The sequence below is a fragment of the Sphaeramia orbicularis genome, chromosome 2 (assembly GCF_902148855.1).
Source record: "Sphaeramia orbicularis chromosome 2, fSphaOr1.1, whole genome shotgun sequence".
Classification (NCBI taxonomy): Eukaryota; Metazoa; Chordata; class Actinopteri; order Kurtiformes; family Apogonidae; genus Sphaeramia; species Sphaeramia orbicularis.
In genome coordinates, this window is record NC_043958.1 from 1493221 (window position 1) to 1513146 (window position 19926).

General features: G+C 41.6%; 2 protein-coding genes across 2 annotated transcripts; both read left to right on the forward strand.

Annotated features, from left to right (window-relative positions):
* Window positions 1-963: 963 nt before the first annotated feature.
* Window positions 964-2826, forward strand: LOC115432700 (zinc finger protein 239-like). The gene is made up of 2 exons (XM_030153625.1): window positions 964-1019; window positions 1104-2826. Exons 1-2 carry the CDS (start codon window positions 985-987, stop codon window positions 1798-1800), a joined length of 732 nt encoding a protein of 243 aa, XP_030009485.1. The 5' UTR covers window positions 964-984; the 3' UTR covers window positions 1801-2826.
* A 12506-nt stretch (window positions 2827-15332) lies between these two features.
* On the forward strand, window positions 15333-16122 carry LOC115432817 (NLR family CARD domain-containing protein 3-like). Its single transcript, XM_030153827.1, has one exon. The coding sequence runs from the start codon at window positions 15468-15470 to the stop codon at window positions 15939-15941; it is 474 nt and encodes a 157-aa protein (XP_030009687.1). The 5' UTR covers window positions 15333-15467; the 3' UTR covers window positions 15942-16122.
* The last annotated feature ends 3804 nt before the right edge of the window (window positions 16123-19926 follow it).

Sequence of the window (19926 nt, forward strand, 5' to 3'; positions counted from 1 at the left end):
TTACACCAGAAATATGTACAAATACTAAACACATTTTAGTTGATCAGAACAGGATCTAATGCCAGATCACTAAATTTTTCTAAGTCTCCTAGTTTCCAAAGGAACTAAAATCTGCCTCTCAGACAGTAAAAAGTGCTTTTAGGATGCTTCAAATACCATTACTTAATAAAACAGTGTTAAATAATAATAATAAATATAAACAAAAAAGAAAAACAAAATGAACCTCCACCATATCTGCATTGAATAAATACCTAAAAAATATTGATACATTACTTTTTTAATACCGATACAGTATCGTGAAATGAATATCACAATATATTGCAGAACTGTTATTTCTTACACCCCTATACGAGTTTTGAGGTTTTTTTTTTTATAAAACAAGAAGTTGCTATGACTCATTTGTACATTGTCAAATCTGCATCAGTTTTCATTTGTAGAATTAGAGGATTGCGTTTTCACACATATTCAGGGCCCTCAAAACTGATACAAACCTTAAAATATTATTAAAAACCATTTCAGATACAAGAGGGCTTTGCAGCCGATTCTCTGCACTCGGGGCCCTAATAATTCATTTAATTGGTCTAATTTAGTTCCAGTGAGGAAGTAAACAATTATTGTCAGTCCTCAGTGATTCTGTAACTATTTAAAGGATCTGCTGACACTGGAGATAACTGAACATTCATCAACATCTTTAAATAGTTCTGTTATTTGTTATTTTCTGCTCTCATACAGGAAACACATATTTTAAGGAAAAACCATGAAATACTGGTTGTCTTAAAAATGTTCTGTCAATTACCTAACTAATTAATTTTGTCTGTCTGCTTAATCTGGTTCCAAACAAATGTGTTTGTTCTGTTCCATTCCATTGCATTTCAGTGACCTCATCTTCTTTTTTTTGTGTTTGGATGTAGAAAGAAGCCAAAGGTGGATTTAAGTGAAACCTAAAAGTTGTCTCTGGACAAAGATCACCTGATTCCAGCAAACATGGATGGAAGACCCACCTGTGACCAGTGTGGAAAGACTTTCACCACAGCAACTCACCTTAAAACCCACCAACACATCCACACTGGAGAAAGACCATATAAGTGTGACCAGTGTGGAAGGACTTTCACCACAGCAAGTCACCTAAAAACCCACCAACACAGCCACACTGGAGAAAGACCATATAAGTGTGGCCAGTGTGGAAAGACTTTCAGCAGAGCAGGTAACCTAAAAAAACACCAACACAGCCACACTGGAGAAAAACCATTTTGCTGTCACCAGTGTGGGAAGACTTTCACCAGAATTGGTGGGCTTAAGAGACACCAGCAAGTCCACACTGGGGAAAGACCATATAAGTGTGACCAGTGTGGGAAGTGTTTGAGCACAATGAGTGGGCTTAAGAGACACAAGCAAATCCACACTGGAGAAAGACCATATGACTGTGACCAGTGTGGGAAGGCTTTCGTCACAGCAGATTACTTAAAAATCCACCAACGCGTCCACACTGGAGAAAGGCCATTTTACTGTGATCAGTGTGGGAAGGCTTTCTCCAGAATGAGTGGGTTTAAGAAACACAACCGAATCCACACTGGAGAACGACCATTTGACTGTGACCAGTGTGGGAAGACTTTCACCACAGCAGAGTTCTTAAAAATCCACCAACGCGTCCACACTGGAGAAAGACATATACCTGTGATCAGGTGGGAAGACATTCACCCAAAACGGCTGTGCTTAAGGTACACCGTCGTATCCACACTGGAGAAAGACCTTATTACTGGATCAGTGTGGGAAGACTTTCACCCAAATGGCTGCGTTTAAGGTACACCGTCGTGTCCACACTGGAGAAAGACCTTATTACTGTGATCTGTGTGGGAAGACTTACACCCAAATAGTTGCGCTTAAGAGACACCATTGTACCCCCCCTGGAGAAAGACCATAAACTGTGACCAGCATGTGAAGATTATCACCCCACGTAAGTATGCTTAAGGACCACCTACATGGACTTCTGACAAAATGTTGAAGAGAGTAGCCACATAATTTAGAGCTCCTACATGTCAGTTATAACAGCCCCTCTAAAACTGATTGACTTGATGTACAAATGTTTTATATCTTGTAATGACTGGAAATAATCAATGCAAAGCCACAGAATCAAGAAATCAACCTAAGAACAGGCTGCATGGTCAACACTACCTGAACACAAAGATTCTGAACCTGAACACACGGCGAGAAAAAAATGACCAAGACCACATTGAGATCCTCCAAGCGGAGCTAGCAAGCATCAGCAGAGACATAAAAGACCTCCACCATACATCTGAGAGGAGCTGCAAGAATTTAAGAACGGCATAAAGACTGAAATGAAACAGGACTGGCTTTGCTTAGAGAAGATATTTACCACAAACTCCGAGAAAAAATAACAAAGAGCTACAAGAACAAAAGGATAAGTTAGCCGAAGCTGAGGGCCGAATAACTGAGCTGGAGGAGTGAAATACTGACGCAAATGAAGCACTGCTGAAACTACTAAACCAGACCCAACATTTGCAAGACAAATAACAGAGAAGGAAACAGGTCACGGAGAAATATATCCACATCTTTGGTCGACCAAAAGAAACAGAAGGAAACTCTATGAGCAACTACTGAGAACAGAACTGGAGCTTCCTGAGGAGAAACACCTGAAAATATAGTGCACCCACAGAAGCAGAGTGCAGGTGTGCCTCTGAGATCAGTAGTAGTCAACTTTCTGCAGTTTGAAATCAAAGAAATGATCCTGAAAAAGGTGTGGCAGAAGAAGCTAAAAGTGGGAGAAAAGATAATACAGTTTGACCACGACTATCCACCTGAAATAGTTTTAAAAACACTGATCATGCTTGGGCATATAGACGCACTGAGGGAGAAGAACATCTGTTCCAGACCCCGTTTACCAAAATACGAATCCACTGGAGTGATGGAGTAAAAATGTTATGATAACGCCAGAGAGGTCACATAGGATATAAGAGCAAGAGGATTCTCACTGGATTTGCTGAATGACCCCAATGACCGAGGGGAAGGGAGACTCCGCGAAGGGCCGGGATGGTAGTGGGTGGGAGACAGAGGAGTGAACCGAGACATGGCACAGTGAGTGAGGGAAAAACTACAGGAATACCAAGGAAGCAATCATCATTCACTGAGAGAAACGGACAAAACGCTCTTATTGAAAAATCTGGGCTAGGGTAAGGTTTCAATAAATAACAGAAATGTGAAGTGGTAAAAATATAATGACTGGGATACAGTACAGAGCAATATTTGGTATTAAAACAGGCTCCATTTACACAGAAACAAAAAGTATACATCACTGTGGGAGATTACTAGCATTCTGTGGCTTAAACTAGAGTTATTAATTCATTACTAACAGACAGAGAAGGGAACAAGTTTAAAAATGTGGGACACTTCTAGACAGAGGGACAGATCCACAAGCTGGATATATAACATGGTCTAGGGATGGGCCCTCATGTGAGATGAGGATTCCCTGTCCACCCTCCAACAGGGGACTTTGGGGGAAGTAGGGTGAGTACCCCCAATATGGAAGTTCAATGTTGTTCATATTGTTCATAAAATGTTTCACATTTGCTTTGCTTCGAGTTGCTTGGGTGAACATGTACATGTAATAACTCAATATAATGGTACATAACAGTCTGAAAATATTGTCGCTAAATATAAATGGGTTGAATTCACCTGTAACAGAGTAAAAGTCATGACACAACTGAAAAAAGAGAAGGTTCAAATCATATTTCTACAACAGACCCACCGATCTAAGGCAGAACATGACAAAACTACAAAAATGTGGCTATAGGAATTCTACGACAGTTTGTATAAACAAGGAAATACAAGAGGAGTCATAATATTAATATCCAATTCACGAATTTCTCTGTCATGAAGAAATTGAAAATAAAGAGGGAAGATATGTTATTGTGAAGGGAAAGCTGGAAAATGAACCTGTTATTCTGGTAAATGTGTACACCCCCCCCCCCCCCCCCCCCCCCCCGGAAGTGATAAGCATTTTTAAGATCTTTTTAAATATAACAGCAATAGAAACTGAAGGCATATTAATTTGGTGGAGGAGATTTCAACATAGTGATAAATCATAAATTTTATACATGTCTTTTGGAAATGTGATGAAATAAGTGTGTTTTGGGAGATGGTGTGTGGAGTGTTACAACAAATACTGGAGGATGAGATTCCAGTGTGCTATGATGGACTGTATTTGTGGAACTTGTCTGATCAAAGTGTAGTAGGAAACCACATATACTTGTGTAACGCATGTTAAAAAACCAAGATGTAAATAACAGATTAAAATGCTTATAAACTTTATTAAAATATGCAAAAACAGGTTAAAATCTATAAATGGGGTTAAAATTCATAAAAGCATTGATTAAAAATATGTTAAATATATTTTGATACCCTTTAATTAGACTGATTAAATTATGCTGACGTAAAATGACACTTCCCCTTTAAGAGCCAGCATGCACCTGGCCTGCCGCGGCAAAGTTAGAGGAAGAGACGGAGAGAAAAGCGGAGGGATGAGTGCAGTGTGTAAATCGCAGATAGTTTTTTTTTTCCTATGAAAACTACTTTTTACCTTGTTGTAGATTCACAACAACTTGTTTTACTAACCACAACGGTTTGGTGAGTTTCGTGTTGTTGTTATGTACTTTGAGTAAGGATTTCGGCTGTGTGTGCGGGAACGAGGCCCGTACGAGTGACAAGATGTGAGCCCGACCCATGGACCACGTTGCTAGAAACTTGTCCTCTTCATGCCAGCGAAAGGACCCGCTGCACAACCGGTGGATTATAAGTAAATTTGCTGCCAGAGTGGTAGGAGTGCTGAATTATTTTGTGTTTTTTTCCTGAACTAAGCTTAGCTAGCATCTCTGTTGGATTCTGAACTGAACTGAACTTAACCAGGATTTCCTTTTGGATTTTGAACTGATCTCAAATCTGTCTCAGGAACTGGAACAGATCTTGATAAGGTTTGAACTGAACTTGAACTGATTGAATTATTACATTGTGAACTGTGTTATTTTCATATTTTCTGAATTTATGGTTTGGTAATAGACAGTATGCAGTGTTTATTTCATAACTGTGTTGAGAAGGTAATGTTTATTTCTTACCTGTGGAAACAAAAAGAGTTAACTCAAAAGAAAACAAGATCAAAATAGGTATAAACATTTCTTAGATTACATAGTTATTCAAAGACCGGTCAAATTAATATGAGGGTAACTATTAAACTTAAAGGAACCATTCCAACTAGACATTTCATTGAACTAAACGGCTCATAATATAGTTTAAAGAGCCTATAAAGGGGAAACTGAGGATGTATCCGTCTTTGGGAATTTCATTTTTATTTTTGACACCTGCAGGAGTGTTTATATGTTTTTAAATGACTGTTTTTGTGTTTTATTATATTTGTGCGGTAAAATTTCAGTTCTGCATGCAAAGTATCTGGTCTCCGCCAACATTTTCTGCTTTTAGCTCCATAGAACTGGTCCAGTAGCCCTGTTAGTGTATAGGTCAGTATACGTGCTACACTTGGTTCATATACTTTTAGTGGCTTGTTAAAAAGTTATTACAAGGAACTGGGGAAAAACAAAACCACCAACAAAGGACCAATGGATCGTAATTATTGAAGGAATGTATACAATGGAAAAAATAACTGACAAACTGCAACTACAAGAAGTACAAATGGACAAAAAATGGATTAAGTGGACTGATGACAGAACCCAGAATGGAAGGATTAATAATGCGAATGCACTGTTCTACCCAAGCAAGGCTAGTTTTAGTTTCCTTGTTGTTTTTGGTGACTGTGTTTCTAAAATTTCAATAAAAACTTAAGTGGAAAAAACAAACAAACAGACTCATCTTTACTTCCTCCACAAACTGAGAGCACAAGCCCCGCCCCCATCATATGTGTCATACAGAGGCTGCTCCGCCTCCTGCCCAAAGACACAACACAGTGAACACAGACACGTTTGTCCCTCCTCCCTCCCTCAGACATATTTCAAACCTGCCCCACCCACAGACTCCTCCCACTCCCTCTTCAGCGGTCCTGCCTTCAGGGAAAAGGCAACCAGAATCTCCGGGCCTGATCCGCCAGACTGCAGAACACCTTCATCCATCAGGACGCTGAACCCTGTCCAATGTTCCTCTAAACCAGGGGTCACCATCCTTTTCCCTTCTGTGAATTTTACACAATGAAGTTGCCGGTGGGCTACTCTAATTAAGCAACATTTATTTACATACCTAATTTTCATACATACACGTATTTTGTATAATACGTATGTCAAATATTATGAAATGGAACAATCCTGCATATTTTATAAAATTATTAAAAACAAATAATACACCCTGTATGTGCATTTTTAATACTTTGAAATTGTGAAAAGGAACATTGGTCTGCAACATTGATTCGACCTTTTCTAAATTCACATATGCTGTCAAAACATATCCATTCGAAACAACTTTGTGCACATAAATGCACCATCCCCCTGTCACTTCTCCAGTCATCCCACTGGAGTCAAACGCAGAGGCAGCTGTTCAGGTCTGATTGCAGCTGTCTGAGCGCATGCGCACATATGTTTGTGCTGGTCCAGGATGTGACCCACTTTACTGATGCCTCTGTTGAAGCTGGTCTTGGTCAGTTTAGTGAACATGGACCGTTGTTTTTGGACTTTAGTTTTCAGCTCTTTTTCCTTCTCTGTACGGAGGCTGATTCCCCCCGGAGAATCTCCAGAAAAGTTGCTGTGAACTTTGGTCAAATTCCACTGCACGTTGCATCTTTTAGTGACTGCCAGGCTCCGCCCACAGATCAGACACACACACACACACACACACACACACACACACACACACACACACACACACACACACACACACACACACACACTTATCAAACATTAATCCGTGTCTCATTGTTGGTGAAAATAGCTCCCTGACTAAACTCCGCCCACATCGTTGCAGGGCTAAACCCACTTCCTGCCTGACATCTGGCTCCTCCTGGGCCCCACCCCTCTCCAAAGACAGACACAAAACCAGCGCTGAAGTTTGATTGACAGCTAGTTTACCGTTTCATCTTGGGAGGGGGGGGGGCAGGACACTTGTAATTTTGATTGGGTGTAAATTCAGACCTATTCAACTAAATCACCTTTGTGTTCTTCTATTATTGACCCTTGGTGGACCACCGGCAGATCACCAGCAACATGTTGCAGACACCTGGACTAGTTCTATTTTTAGAACAGGCCTGAGGGCGACTCACGTGGTTCTTGTGGGCGACCTGGTGCCTGTGGGCACCATGTTGGTGAGCCCTGCTTTAGACTGTTTATTTCCTCTGTTTATTACCTCTGCCAAGAAGGTTATGTTTTTGCCAGGGTTTGTTTGTCTGTTTGTCTGTTTGTTTGTTTGTTTGTCTGTTTGTTAGTGTGCAACATAACTCAAAAAGTTCTGGACAGATTTGGATGAAATTTTCAGGGTTTGTTGGAAATGGGATAAGGAAGAAATAATTAAATTTTGGTGGTGATCGGGGGTGGGGGGGCCCATTTCCAACAAACCCTGAAAATTTCATCAAAATCTGTCCATAACTTTTTGAGTTATGTTGCACACTAACGGACAGACAAACAGACAGACAAACAAACAAACAAACCCTGGCAAAAACATAACCTCCTTGGCGTGGGGGGGCCCACGGGGGGGGGGGGGGGGGGGGGGGGCACTGATCAGCCTTGGCAGAGGTCTGCACTCTCCGAGTGCTTCTAGTTTCCTGTGTTTTTAAACCTCTTTTTAAATCCATGACATTAAACAGGTGAGACAGAAACAGTCGGTCAACTCTGTGTCTGTTCTGCATCTACGTCTGCTGCCATTCCAGAACGCCTACTCACACTGAGATTAACATCAGGACAAAGCTGACAGACATTCCAACTAAGCTCCTCCCACTGGCACTGGTGGAACCTGTGGGACCAGGTGAGCTTCTGTTCCATTCCAGGACACAGTTCACCTGAGACACACCAACACTTCAACTCTTCCATCAGCCTTCCACAGGTCAGTTTTCTCTTCTGTCTCTGGGTTCAGTCTCATCTTTGTGCTGTTTGATTCATTCTCCATAAACTTTCATCAGTTTAGTGTCGTTTATTACTGGTTACCCCGCCCCCCCAAGGGATTAATCTGTACAGGGTTGGGTCAAATTCCCCAGATATATAATTACTGAAACCACCGCAGTGTTGGATCATTGTGTCACTTGTTCTGCTCAGTTTCTCCAGCATCTTCTCATATGCAGCTGTTTCTGTCATTTGAATATGATTTATATATTTAACAAACACTGAATATGGATGAAAGAGTGGATCGATGCCAAAATAAGATACAATAGGTGTGAGGGGCGGGGTTTGTTGTGCCTGGCACCACTTCTTACCCCGCCCCCTGAAGGAGAGGGAAGGGGTATTATTTTGGGTTCGGGTTGCTTGTGTCTTTCTTTGTTTCTTAACAGTTTAGCACAGAAACTACTGGTTGAATTCAGACCAAATTGGGTTTATAGATTGCCAGTGACCCAGAATAGATCTGATTACATTTTGTGAAAAGTAGGTCAAAGTTCAAATTTGTAATGAATTTTTTAAAATCTTTTTTCTTACCATTTACTTATAATGAGCAAAATTTCACACATCTATAAAAACACTAATTTTGTTTCAGTTTCCTTCATATTTGGCACATATATAGAGGCAGTTGATCTACTGACATCAGCACATGCATAGACATGATGACATCAGCTGGATCGATGCCAGAATAAGCTACAATATGTGTGAGGGGGTGGGGTTTGTTGTGCCTGGAGCCACTGGTTCAAACTGGTTTTGTTGGAGTTCAACCATTGGATGATGTTCCATGGGCTCCATTTGTCTTTGCAGATTCAGGAAATCCCCTCCGATGTCTGACTGGGACACTCATGTGAGCTGAAGTGGTCCAGAACAGGAGTGAGTTTCACTGGACCATTGGGGACATTTCCATCCCAGCGTCATGAACACAGTAAGTCTGTCCCAAACTCAAATGTTTGTTGTGGAAATGACGCTGACAGAGCGGAACCTTGTGCAGTAGAACCTGAACAGAACACATCAAACACATGTTCAACACACAACATGGATTTGTCTCCCACATGTTGTGAAGTGGACTCACAAAGCACAGTGGACTGATACTAACAACACACTGTTGGTGGAGGGGACTCGGGTCAAAGGTCGTCCTGAACCCAGTCCCACAGTCACGGCCTTCACAGAGGGTTCAGGTCTGGGTTTAGGTCACTGTTTTGTTATTTACATCCCACAAAACCAACACAGCGTTTCCCCTCAGTGTACATTTGAAAAGGCATCTAATGTTGTCTGTGAATAGAAATGCTGTCATTTGAAGAGTCTGTGCGGATCCATAGGATGGAGACAGAAGACAGATTTACACCACATACTTGGACTTTGACAAACGGGGACTTCCTCCTTCTAGACACACATTCCTATGTTAAACATCACTGGTGGAGACACTTGTCACTCAAACATGTCTGACCAATGAGGAAAGTGGGCGGATGGCCCACTACAGGATGTTTGTGTCATAATGTTTCAATAAATTAAAAAAAAACACAACTTTAAAACTTTTTTCACTTCAGTCAAAGAAAAAACAAGTTCAAATGCAGTTTTTTGGGTCTCAATTTTTTTTTTTTTTGCCTTCAAATACTTTTTTTATTGAACATGTTTTGTTCATTGATATGAGTTTTTTTATTGAAAATATTTTTTTGATTGAAGAAATATTTTTGGGGATTGAATAATAAAGACACAAATATCCGACCCCTAATATGGCCCAAATACAAAAAAAAAGATGACTTCATTCAAAAAATTATTTTTAATCCAAAATATTCACTTCAAATCAAAAAAACCTTTTCAGTCAAGGAAAAAAAAAAAATTAAATGCCATTTTCTGAATTTCAAATATTTTTTGCATTCAAAACGCTTTTTTGTTGGTTGAAAAGATTTTTTTTAATTGAAAATATTTTCTTTGAAACTATTTTTGTTAATCATTAAAGAATCAAATGTTCCTTCTGTTCCTCTCAGACAGGTTGAACCCTTTATGGACCCTTTTCACAGGTCCATTCCTCCTGCAGACTGAGGGAACTCTGGGATTTTACAGACTGTGTCCGGGTGCTGGGTTCCTGTTCCTCTAAAACTGGTATTTCCAATGTTTTGTAAGTTCCTTCCAAACTGTATTCCATTACAGATTACAGTTACTATTACTTCAAAGTCATTCCTTCCCTTAAACTATTACTGTCTCAGAACTGTAATGCATTACATGACTCCTGTATGACTTTGGAGTTCCGTACAGACTCTCATCATAAACGGTGCATGTGCAGTAGAACCCAACCCCCCCACAGTCAAATAAGTCCATGTGGACGGATAGCCCAGAAGGTAACACTATGGCTACGATCCCTGCAGAACACTTGCATTTTTTTTCCCAATGCTTTCCATGTTCAAACAGGGGGCGGGGCCAAGGACCCTGGTAGATAAATCCATAATTGATATAGAATTCTAACTGGTGGTACAAACGTTAGCTTACCTTGTCACCGCTGATCACAAGGTTCTAGGCAGGTTTCCACTGGAGAACATGAGCAGTGAACACAGATCAGAATCACAGCCTGATGTTTATCATTTATAGGTGAATCAACCGCCTCCGCTGGTCATGTGACCTTTGGTCATGTGACCTCTAGTCTGGACTGGTTTAGTCCTTCAGGTTTTAATGGAAATCTGAGAAACCATCATCACATGCTCATCGGTCATCATCACCGCCATATTTTCTTCCTAGACTTTGAGAATCAGCTGTGCTTGTCCTTCCCTTCAGGTCCCATCATCAGCTCCAGGAGGACCTCTAGTGGTCTGACAGCAGAACTACAGCAGAACCAACACATGCATCAGCCATGACACTTCAACTCACACTCACACCACAAACACCTTTGTGAAGTCCCATCTACATTAAACACACACCATAAGAGATGTGGGACGCAGGTCTTGGTCCAAAACCTTGAGTCTGGTTTATCTGTGACCCGCTGGTCCACATCTGACTCTTCTCCATCATAGAACCATGTCTCAAACTCTGCTGTTTTCAGTGTTTATTGTGTGGCTGATGTGGATTCAGCAGAATGGATCAGTGTGAGGACAGAGAGGAGGGAGCCCTTCCCCCAGAGACCACCGACAGGACCCTCCCAGGACCTGGACCCGACAGACTCCCCAAAGCTCAGAGGTAAGGACCAGCATCTGGATCTGTCCACCATGTTTCTCCATGTCAGAGCTCAGCACTGACATCACTATTCACAGACCTGGACCTGGACCTGGACCCGGACCCGGCTGTGTGTCCGTGGACAGTGATGACTCCATGGGTGTTCCACAGACTCAGTAAGTGAACCTCAGATCTGGTCCAGATCCACCAACAGGGTTTTCAGCTCAGTCAGTCCTAACTTGATGTTCTAGGTCCGACCTAAAGTTAGTCCTGTTGAACCGTCAGAGTCACATGGTCTTTTTCTTCAGTCTCTGGTTCAGACACTGGCAGGAGAATCACACTAAACCTGATCAATGAAAACCTGTTGTTGTAGTGGGACCTGGTCCTGGATGATCCTGGATCAGAGTCCTGGTCCATTGAACTCCTTTGTATCATATGTTGTGAGTGCAGATGGGGAGGAGACACATTGTTAGGACAGAGCTGTTGGTTCCATCCAAATATGGATCAGATCAACTAAACCCAGTGAGTGTGAAGCTCCAAAATGACTGAGATGTTGACTGTCAGTGGGACCAGCAGGACCAGGACACCTGTCCCACTACAGGGGGTCATGTGACTCATGTTGGTGTCAGTGTGGACAGACATAATGTGAGCTCATTGTTGATGACTGGTCCACAGAGTGGAGCAGCAGAGCTCAGAGGTTCCCAGTGATCCACAACATCCGACTCAGCTGGACTCCACATGTGAGGTGTGTACTGGTCCAACATCTACTGGTCCATCTGTTCTGTCCAATCAATAATGTCCGATGCTGATGCAGTCCAGCTTATTCATGTGGAACTGTTCAGGATGTTTTTGTCTTTGATATAAAATGAATGATGTTGATGTAATGTGTCAAACATTTGGACAGAAGGTTCATTAAACCTGAGGATTACGTTGATGAACAGGTTCATGATCACATCAGATACAGACCTGGTTGTTTAAGGTGAAAATGTTCTTTTGGATCTTTACAGGAAACACAGATGACGGCACTTAAAGAAGGTCTGTTGAATATTCTGGAGGATTTGGTCGATAATGAGTTTAAAAAGTTCAAGTGCCTCTTGAGAAATGAAAAACCACGAATCCCAGTGTATAACTGGAGGATGCAGACCGGATAGACATGATGCATCTGATGGTCCAGACCTACTACCCAAATACTCAGAAAGTCACTGTAAGGGTTCTGGAGAAGATGAAGAAGAATGATCTGGTGAAGAAACTTCCAGAAGGCATCCTACTATGTAAAGGTCAGTCACTCATAAGTAATTAGTAAAGTAAGAGGTTCCATATTTCATGACCCTGTGACACATTAAACACAAGGACGGTGGTAATGTTGTTTACATCTGTTCAGATGCAGCAGAATTCTATGAATATTCATATTCTGTCCTGGTAACATTCAAACCCCAAAGAGCATCAGTTTACAGATTATTTAAATCTGTGAAGGCAGTTGTCATCTTGGTTTTTATACGTCATTAATCTAAGATTAACTCAACACAGAATTTAGTCAAACTAAAAAAAAAAACAGTAAATTCAAACTGAGGATGAAGCAGAACTGTATTATACAAACATTAAGCTATTTATTTATATATTTATTATTATTATTATTATTATTATTATTATTATTATTATTATTATTAATAATAATAATAATAATAATAATAATAATAATAATATTAATGGAGCAAATGGACAACTAATATAAACTACAACATAAGCAGCTGTTCTATCAGTTCACTCATGTAGTTTTCTCAGTTAGTCACACTCATGGCCACAAATGTGATTTGTGAGGTCTCAATGACCTTTGACCTTTGTCCACCTCAATGCAGTTACTTCATTCTGAAGTCCAAGTGAACATTTGGTCCAGATTTGACTGAAGTCTGTCAAACCCTTCCTTAGATTTGGTCTTTTAAAGGTAACTGTTTCCGACAGACTGACCTTTTTCTATGGATCTAAAATCAAAGGTGAAGCAGCTGTCAGTCTGTTTGAAAGGTTCAACTACAGTCAAAGAAAGAAGAGACTCTGAAACCAGACAGAGGTGAACACACCAAGTGGAAGGCTGGCTCTTTCATCCCAGTCTTCTAGTCCAAGCAGGTCCTCATTCAGTCCCTGGAAACATCCAGTGGATTAGCTGTTATTCTTTCACTGTGGGATTTGACAGTTTTTCCAGTTGTCCTTTTCAGCTCCAGAACAGTTTCCTCATACGAAACCATGACCTTAACACGTTTGGTCTCAGTCATATGACTGTGGTGTCAAAATACGTACATGTGAGAATAACTGAGTCATTCATATTAAATACAGATTACTTTATCATTGAACTCTCTAGTGGTATTTCACTAAATTGTCATGAATGAACCTGATGGATGACGTCCATGTGCAGAGTTCGAATCAGAGGAAAGACAGTGACTAAAGTCATATGGATGAAACTGATGAAACTACTGCTGACATGACTCTGAATATTTTTGGATTAGTGTTTGTTGTAGATAAAAGGGTTTAAAGGACATTCCAAAGGGAACAAAGATGATATTCAGGATTAAAGATCACTGATGATAGAAAACTACAGAAAAGACAAAGTGTTGTTAATAACATGGATTTAGTTTGTTTGAATAATCGTTTATTGAAGACACTGAAGGGTTCTTCATGTACAAATACACATGATGAGCACATTTGAACAGTTCAGCTCTACTGTCCTCCAGCTGAATGTCATAGATAGAAGAAAAGACACATGAACAATAAACTCATAGAATGAGAGGAAATGAATGACTGGACCTGAATACACACAGAATCTGTAACATAATTATATGATACTAGAATATATGGGAAACATTCTCCTTCCATTTGTGTTCAGAACATCCTCTTAATTGTCTTCTTTGTCTTCTCTCAGAGAGCATTGACCAGTGTCGGCGAAAACTGAAGGTTAACCTGCAGAAGAAGTTTGAGTGTGTGTTTGAGGGCATCATTAAAGAAGGACTCTCCAAAACCCTCCTGAACCAGATCTACACAGAGCTCTACATCACAGAGGGAGGGGCTACAGAGGTCAGCCAGGAACATGAGGTCAGACAGATTGAAACAGCATCCAGGAACCCACACAGACCCCCACCAACCATCACATGTGAAGACATCTTTAAAAGACCACCTGACAGACATGAACCAATCAGAACAGTGCTGACAAAGGGCGTGGCCGGCATCGGGAAAACAGTCTTAACACAGAAGTTCAGTCTGGACTGGGCTGAAGACAAAGCCAACCAGGACATCCACTTCATATTTCCATTCACCTTCAGAGAGCTGAATGTGCTGAAAGAGGAGAAGTTCAGTTTGGTGGAACTGGTTCATCACTTCTTCAGTGAAACCAAAGAAGCAGGAATCTGGATCTTTGAAGACCACCAGGTGGTGTTCATCTTAGACGGTCTGGATGAGTGTCGACCTCCTCTGGACTTCAACAACACTCAGATCCTGACTGATGTTACAAAGTCCACCTCAGTGGATGTGCTGCTGATGAACCTCATCAGGGGGAACCTGCTTCCCTCTGCTCACCTCTGGATAACCACACGACCTGCAGCAGCCAATCAGATCCCTACTGAATGTCGTGGCATGGTGACAGAGATCAGAGGGTTCACTGACCCCCAGAAGGAGGAGTACTTCAGGAAGAGGTTCAGAGATAAAAGAAAGACCAACACAATCATCTCCCACATCAAGACGTCACGAAGCGTCCACATCATGTGTCACATCCCAGTCTTCTGCTGGATCACTGCTACAGTTCTGGAGGACATGTTGAAGACCACAGAGGGAGGAGAACTGCCCAAGACCCTGACTGAGATGTACATCCACTTCCTGGTGGTTCAGGCCAAAGTCAAGAACATCAAGTATGATGGAAGATCTGGGACAGATCCACACTGGAGTCCAGAGACCAGGAAGATGATTGAGTCTCTGGGAAAACTGGCCTTTGAGCAGCTGAAGAAAGGAAACCTGATCTTCTATGAATCCGACCTGACAGAGTGTGGCATCGATATCAGCTCAGCCTCAGTGTACTCAGGAGTGTTCACACAGGTCTTCAAAGAGGAGAGAGGACTGTACCAGGACCAGAGGTTCTGCTTCATCCATCTGAGTGTCCAGGAGTTTCTGGCTGCTCTTCATGTCCATCAGACCTTCACCAACACTGGAGTTGATCTGCTGTCAGGAAAAACATCTCTTTGGTCTAAACTATTCATGGACAAATCTGTCCAGTTGTACCAGACCGCTGTGGACCAGGCCTTACAGAGTCCAAATGGACACCTGGACCTGTTCCTCCGCTTCCTCCTGGGTCTATCACTGCAGACCAATCAGAGTCTCCTACAAAGTCTGGTGAAACCCACAGGAAGCAGCTCAGAGACCAACCAGAAAACTGTTGAGTACATCAAGAAGAAGATCAGTGAGAATGTGTCTGCAGAGAGAAGCATCAACCTGTTCCACTGTCTGAATGAACTGGAGGATGGATCTCTGGTGGATCAGATCCAACAGTACCTGAGATCAGGACGTCTGTCCACAGAACAACTGTCTCCTGCTCAGTGGTCAGCTCTGGCCTTCATCTTACTGTCATCAGAAAAAGACCTGGATGTATTTGACCTGAAGGAACACTCTGGTTCAGAGGAGGTTCTTCTGAGGCTGCTGCCAGTGGTCAAAGCCTCCAACAAAGCTCTGTGAGAACAAACAGTTGGATCAAACATCGCAAAGATGGATCTATCATTTCAACCAGATTAATAACTTTATACTCATGCCTTTTGTTTTGTCCAGACTCAGTGGCTGTAACCTGTCAGACAGAAGCTGTGAAGCTCTGTCCTCAGTTCTCAGATCCCAGTCCTGTAGTCTGACACATCTGGATCTAAGCAACAATGACCTGAAGGATTCAGGAGTGAAGATCCTGTCAGATGGACTGAAGAGTCCAGGATGCAGACTGGACACTCTCAGGTCAGGGTTCAACACAGAGCACAACACATCATTTCAATGTTTGTCTCCAGTTGTTGGATGGATTGAACTTGTCAGTGGTTGTTTGTGTTGAACTCCAGACCAGTTCTACTGATCTTCAAGTGTGTTCAGAGTCTGGAACTCATGGACTTTACACATTGAAGTCCTGTTGGTGAAGTCCCATGCATTCACAGACTCTGTTCAATGACTCCATCTCCACTCATCTCCATCCTCAGATGATGTGTGATGTTTTGTGTTGCAGATTGTCAGGATGTCTGATCACAGAGGAAGGATGTTCTTCTCTGGTCTCAGCCCTACAGTCCAATCCATCCCATCTCAGACTGCTAGACCTGAGCTACAACCATCCAGGAGCCTCAGGGCAAGAGCTGTGTGCTCTAGTGGAGGATCCACACTGGAGACTGGACACTGTCAGGTATGGACTGAGCTGATGCATCCACAGATAATGGCAGATAGAACAGGTAGAGCTGACAGGAACCATCTGTCAGAGCTGGGATCCATCCTGTATGAAGGTCCAGCCCATGTCCAAAAACACAGTCAGTGATTCAGAAGGAACCATTTAGTGGATGTGAACAGAAAAGCTTCAGTGGATCAGAGGGATGGAATGTCCATGTTTCCAGCTGACCTCTCTGACCCTCCTCTTCCTTTCAGGTTGGATCCTGCTGGAGTCCGATGGTTGAAACCAGGTCTGAGGAAGTGTAAGTGTGATTTGATTAGATTGATTCAAACCAACCTGAGTCCAAACTGGGACCTGGTTCCACATTCTAAACATCTAAAGTGTTTATGAAGACAGTCAGTTTAGTGGAAGGATGAGCTGATAGCTGATTGGTCAGGACTGGTACCACATGGACCCACATAACCTGAGCAGTGAGTCCTCAGGTCCAGTCCCAGACTATTTAGTGCAGATCAGAGCTCTAGTGTCTTTATGCACATTTACAGTCTGTACTGTCACTGTGGGACAAACAATACAAATACAACCAAGAAGATCCAAAACACAATGGAGTTCATCAGGATAAGAAGTTTGTCTGAGGAACAAACTCAGATGAAACCACCAAAACACTTCTAGAAACTATTATTATCCATCAGATAAAGAATCTGATTCAATGACTAAAAGTACTGAGTTTAGATCCAATTAGTAAACAGTCAAAGTCACTGTGGAGAAGACTGAAATCTACAAATCTATTATTAGATTCATTAGCACCAACGAAACATCAACCTGAACAAACAGCAAAAACACTAAGAGTCTAGAAGAACTGAGAAATGACTGATGGGACTGGATTGTGTTTTTAGGTTTGAATCAGTTTGGGTCCAAAATGAAACAGACTTTGAATGTTTGAATGTTAAGGATCAACATATGATCCTAAAGGTGAACTGGTTCTACAGATTAGATCTGAGTCATGGAGTCAGAGTTGATCTGTTTCACACTTTTATTCTCTGTTGGTGAAAATGTGCTCAAAAACAACAGATCCGTCTGTAAAACACTGGATTGAACAGTATTGATCAGAGTCAGACTCACACATGATCCATCCATCAGTAACAGTTGAATTGAACCCAGTGATGTGATCAGACTGTCAGCCAATCAGCTGATCACTGATCAATAACTGCAGCTGTTTTGTGTTTTCTTCTGTCCATCAGATTTCTGTGAACTCACCCTGGATCCAAACACAGCGAACACATACCTCAAACTGTCTGAAAACAACAAGAAGGTGGAACGAGTGGAGGAGGTTCAGTCATATCCAGATCATCAGGACAGATTTGAGTGTAAGCCTCAGCTGATGTGTTCAACTGGTCTGACTGGTCGCTGTTACTGGGAGGTCCAGTGGAGTGGAGACGTTTGTATATCAGTGACTTACAGAGGAATCAGAAGGAAAGGAGACAGTTTAGACTGTGTGTTTGGAAGAAATGATCAGTCCTGGAGTCTGTTCTGTTATGGAGGTGGATACAGGGTCTGGCATAAAGGCAAATGCACAAACCTCCCTAAGTCCTCCTCCTCCTACTACTTCTCCTCCTCCTCCTCTGGTACAGTCTCAGTGTATGTGGACTGTCCTGCTGGATCTGTGTCCTTCTACAGAGTCTCCTCTGACAAACTGATCCACATCCACACCTGCAAAACCACATTCACTGAACCACTGTTTAGAGGATTTGGACTTGGTCCTGGATCCTCAGTGTGTTTGTGTGGTGTGTAGTCACGTTGTGTGTTTGTGTAGTTGTGTTGTGTGGACAGTAAAATATGATACAAATAAAATCAAATCTGTCTCTCTCCACTGTTGTGAATCCGTCTTTTTGTCTCTGTCGGTGATTCAGACAGGTACAAATCCCACAATGCATCTGTGCATGTTTTGGAATTTCCCAGGCTCCTAAATAGACAGTAGATTAGCATTAGCGGCCAAGCTAACAGTGCTAACGTCCATTTTGTCAGTTTCCCGAGCTCTGCTGTACAGTAGTGACCTCATGTATCCCACAATGCATCAGTGTGAGTTGTGGTTGGTGCCAGAGTGCTGCTGTGGGCTCAGTAACTGTGGTTTGAATGTAAATCCAGTGGTTTGGAGCTAAATGTGTGTTGGATTAGTGGAGCTGGAGCCTGGTTGGAAATGTTGTGGTCTTTGTTGGACCAGTGTTGGAGGCAGTAACACTCACCCATATGGTACATATGGTACTTTAAAATACTCTCATCTACCACATACGGTTCTTTAAAATACTCACATCTACAACGTATGATACTTTAAAATACTCACATCTACCACATATGGTACTTTAAAATACTCACATCTACTACATATGGTACTTTAAAATATACTGAAATCCCATTTGATTGACAGCTAGTTTGAGATAAACTCCTTCATTGACAGTTCAGTTTAATACTGTTGTGCATTCTGCTGTGAAATGGAGAAACCACTACGAAATAACTCGTTCATTTCTTGCACTGTAAATAAACACACTCATTGGACTTCCTTGTTTCAATTTAACATTATTTCAACGTTTGTTTTTTTTTGTTTCAGTTCCATAATTTAATCATTTCTTGTTCAGTTTAATATCATTTTGTAGATAGTTAAATCAATCAGACTGTCGGCTAGGTCGGAGTGAAAGGAGCATCTGTAGTTTAAAAAGGCTGAAGTCTGACACCCACAACGCACTGGGCCAAGGCCGTCTAAGCAGCCCAGCTCTGCTGGACATTCAGAGGACACTGATCCAGTCCCTGGAAAAGACGCCTACTTGGTACGATAAGGTCACTGAGCATTTACTTAAAAAGGAACGGAGGGCCGAATTTATGCTTAAATAACTTGACAATTTTGTTGATATAAGCCGACAATGAGCTTCCCCTGTCTGAAAGACAAGCAGCCGCCACTGGTATTGATTCCCCCTAATCCTAATCCTAACCCGAATGTGAAACTTCATCAATAGTTTGAGTCAGTTTACCCTGCTGATGATTTTTTGCACAAAAGATTTAACTTTGATGTGGATTCCTGTGTTTTCTGTTCTTCTGAAGCTGAAACTGTTGAACATTTGTTTTTTAATTGTTCACACAGCATTTCCTTTTGGGCTGATATTCACAGTTGGTTGTCCTTAAAAATTGAAAATATTCCGTCTTTTTCTTTATGTGATATTATTTATTATATGGATTCATTAGATGTAAACATCAAAGATATTGTTAACCTTATTATTAGTTTTGGGTAAATATCATATTCATTGTTGCAACTGGAAAAAT

What these genes read in the sequence shown, in the direction of transcription:
- LOC115432700 (XM_030153625.1), top strand. Translation starts at nt 985, where the DNA reads ATGGATGGAAGACCCACCTGTGACCAGTGTGGAAA. An exon ending in ACCTGTGACCAGTGTGGAAA is followed by an intron (nt 1,020 to 1,103) that starts GACTTTCACCAC and finishes CCAGTGTGGAAG; the next exon opens with GACTTTCACCACAGCAAGTC.
- LOC115432817 (XM_030153827.1), top strand. Translation starts at nt 15,468, where the DNA reads ATGGACAAATCTGTCCAGTTGTACCAGACCGCTGTGGACCAGGCCTTA.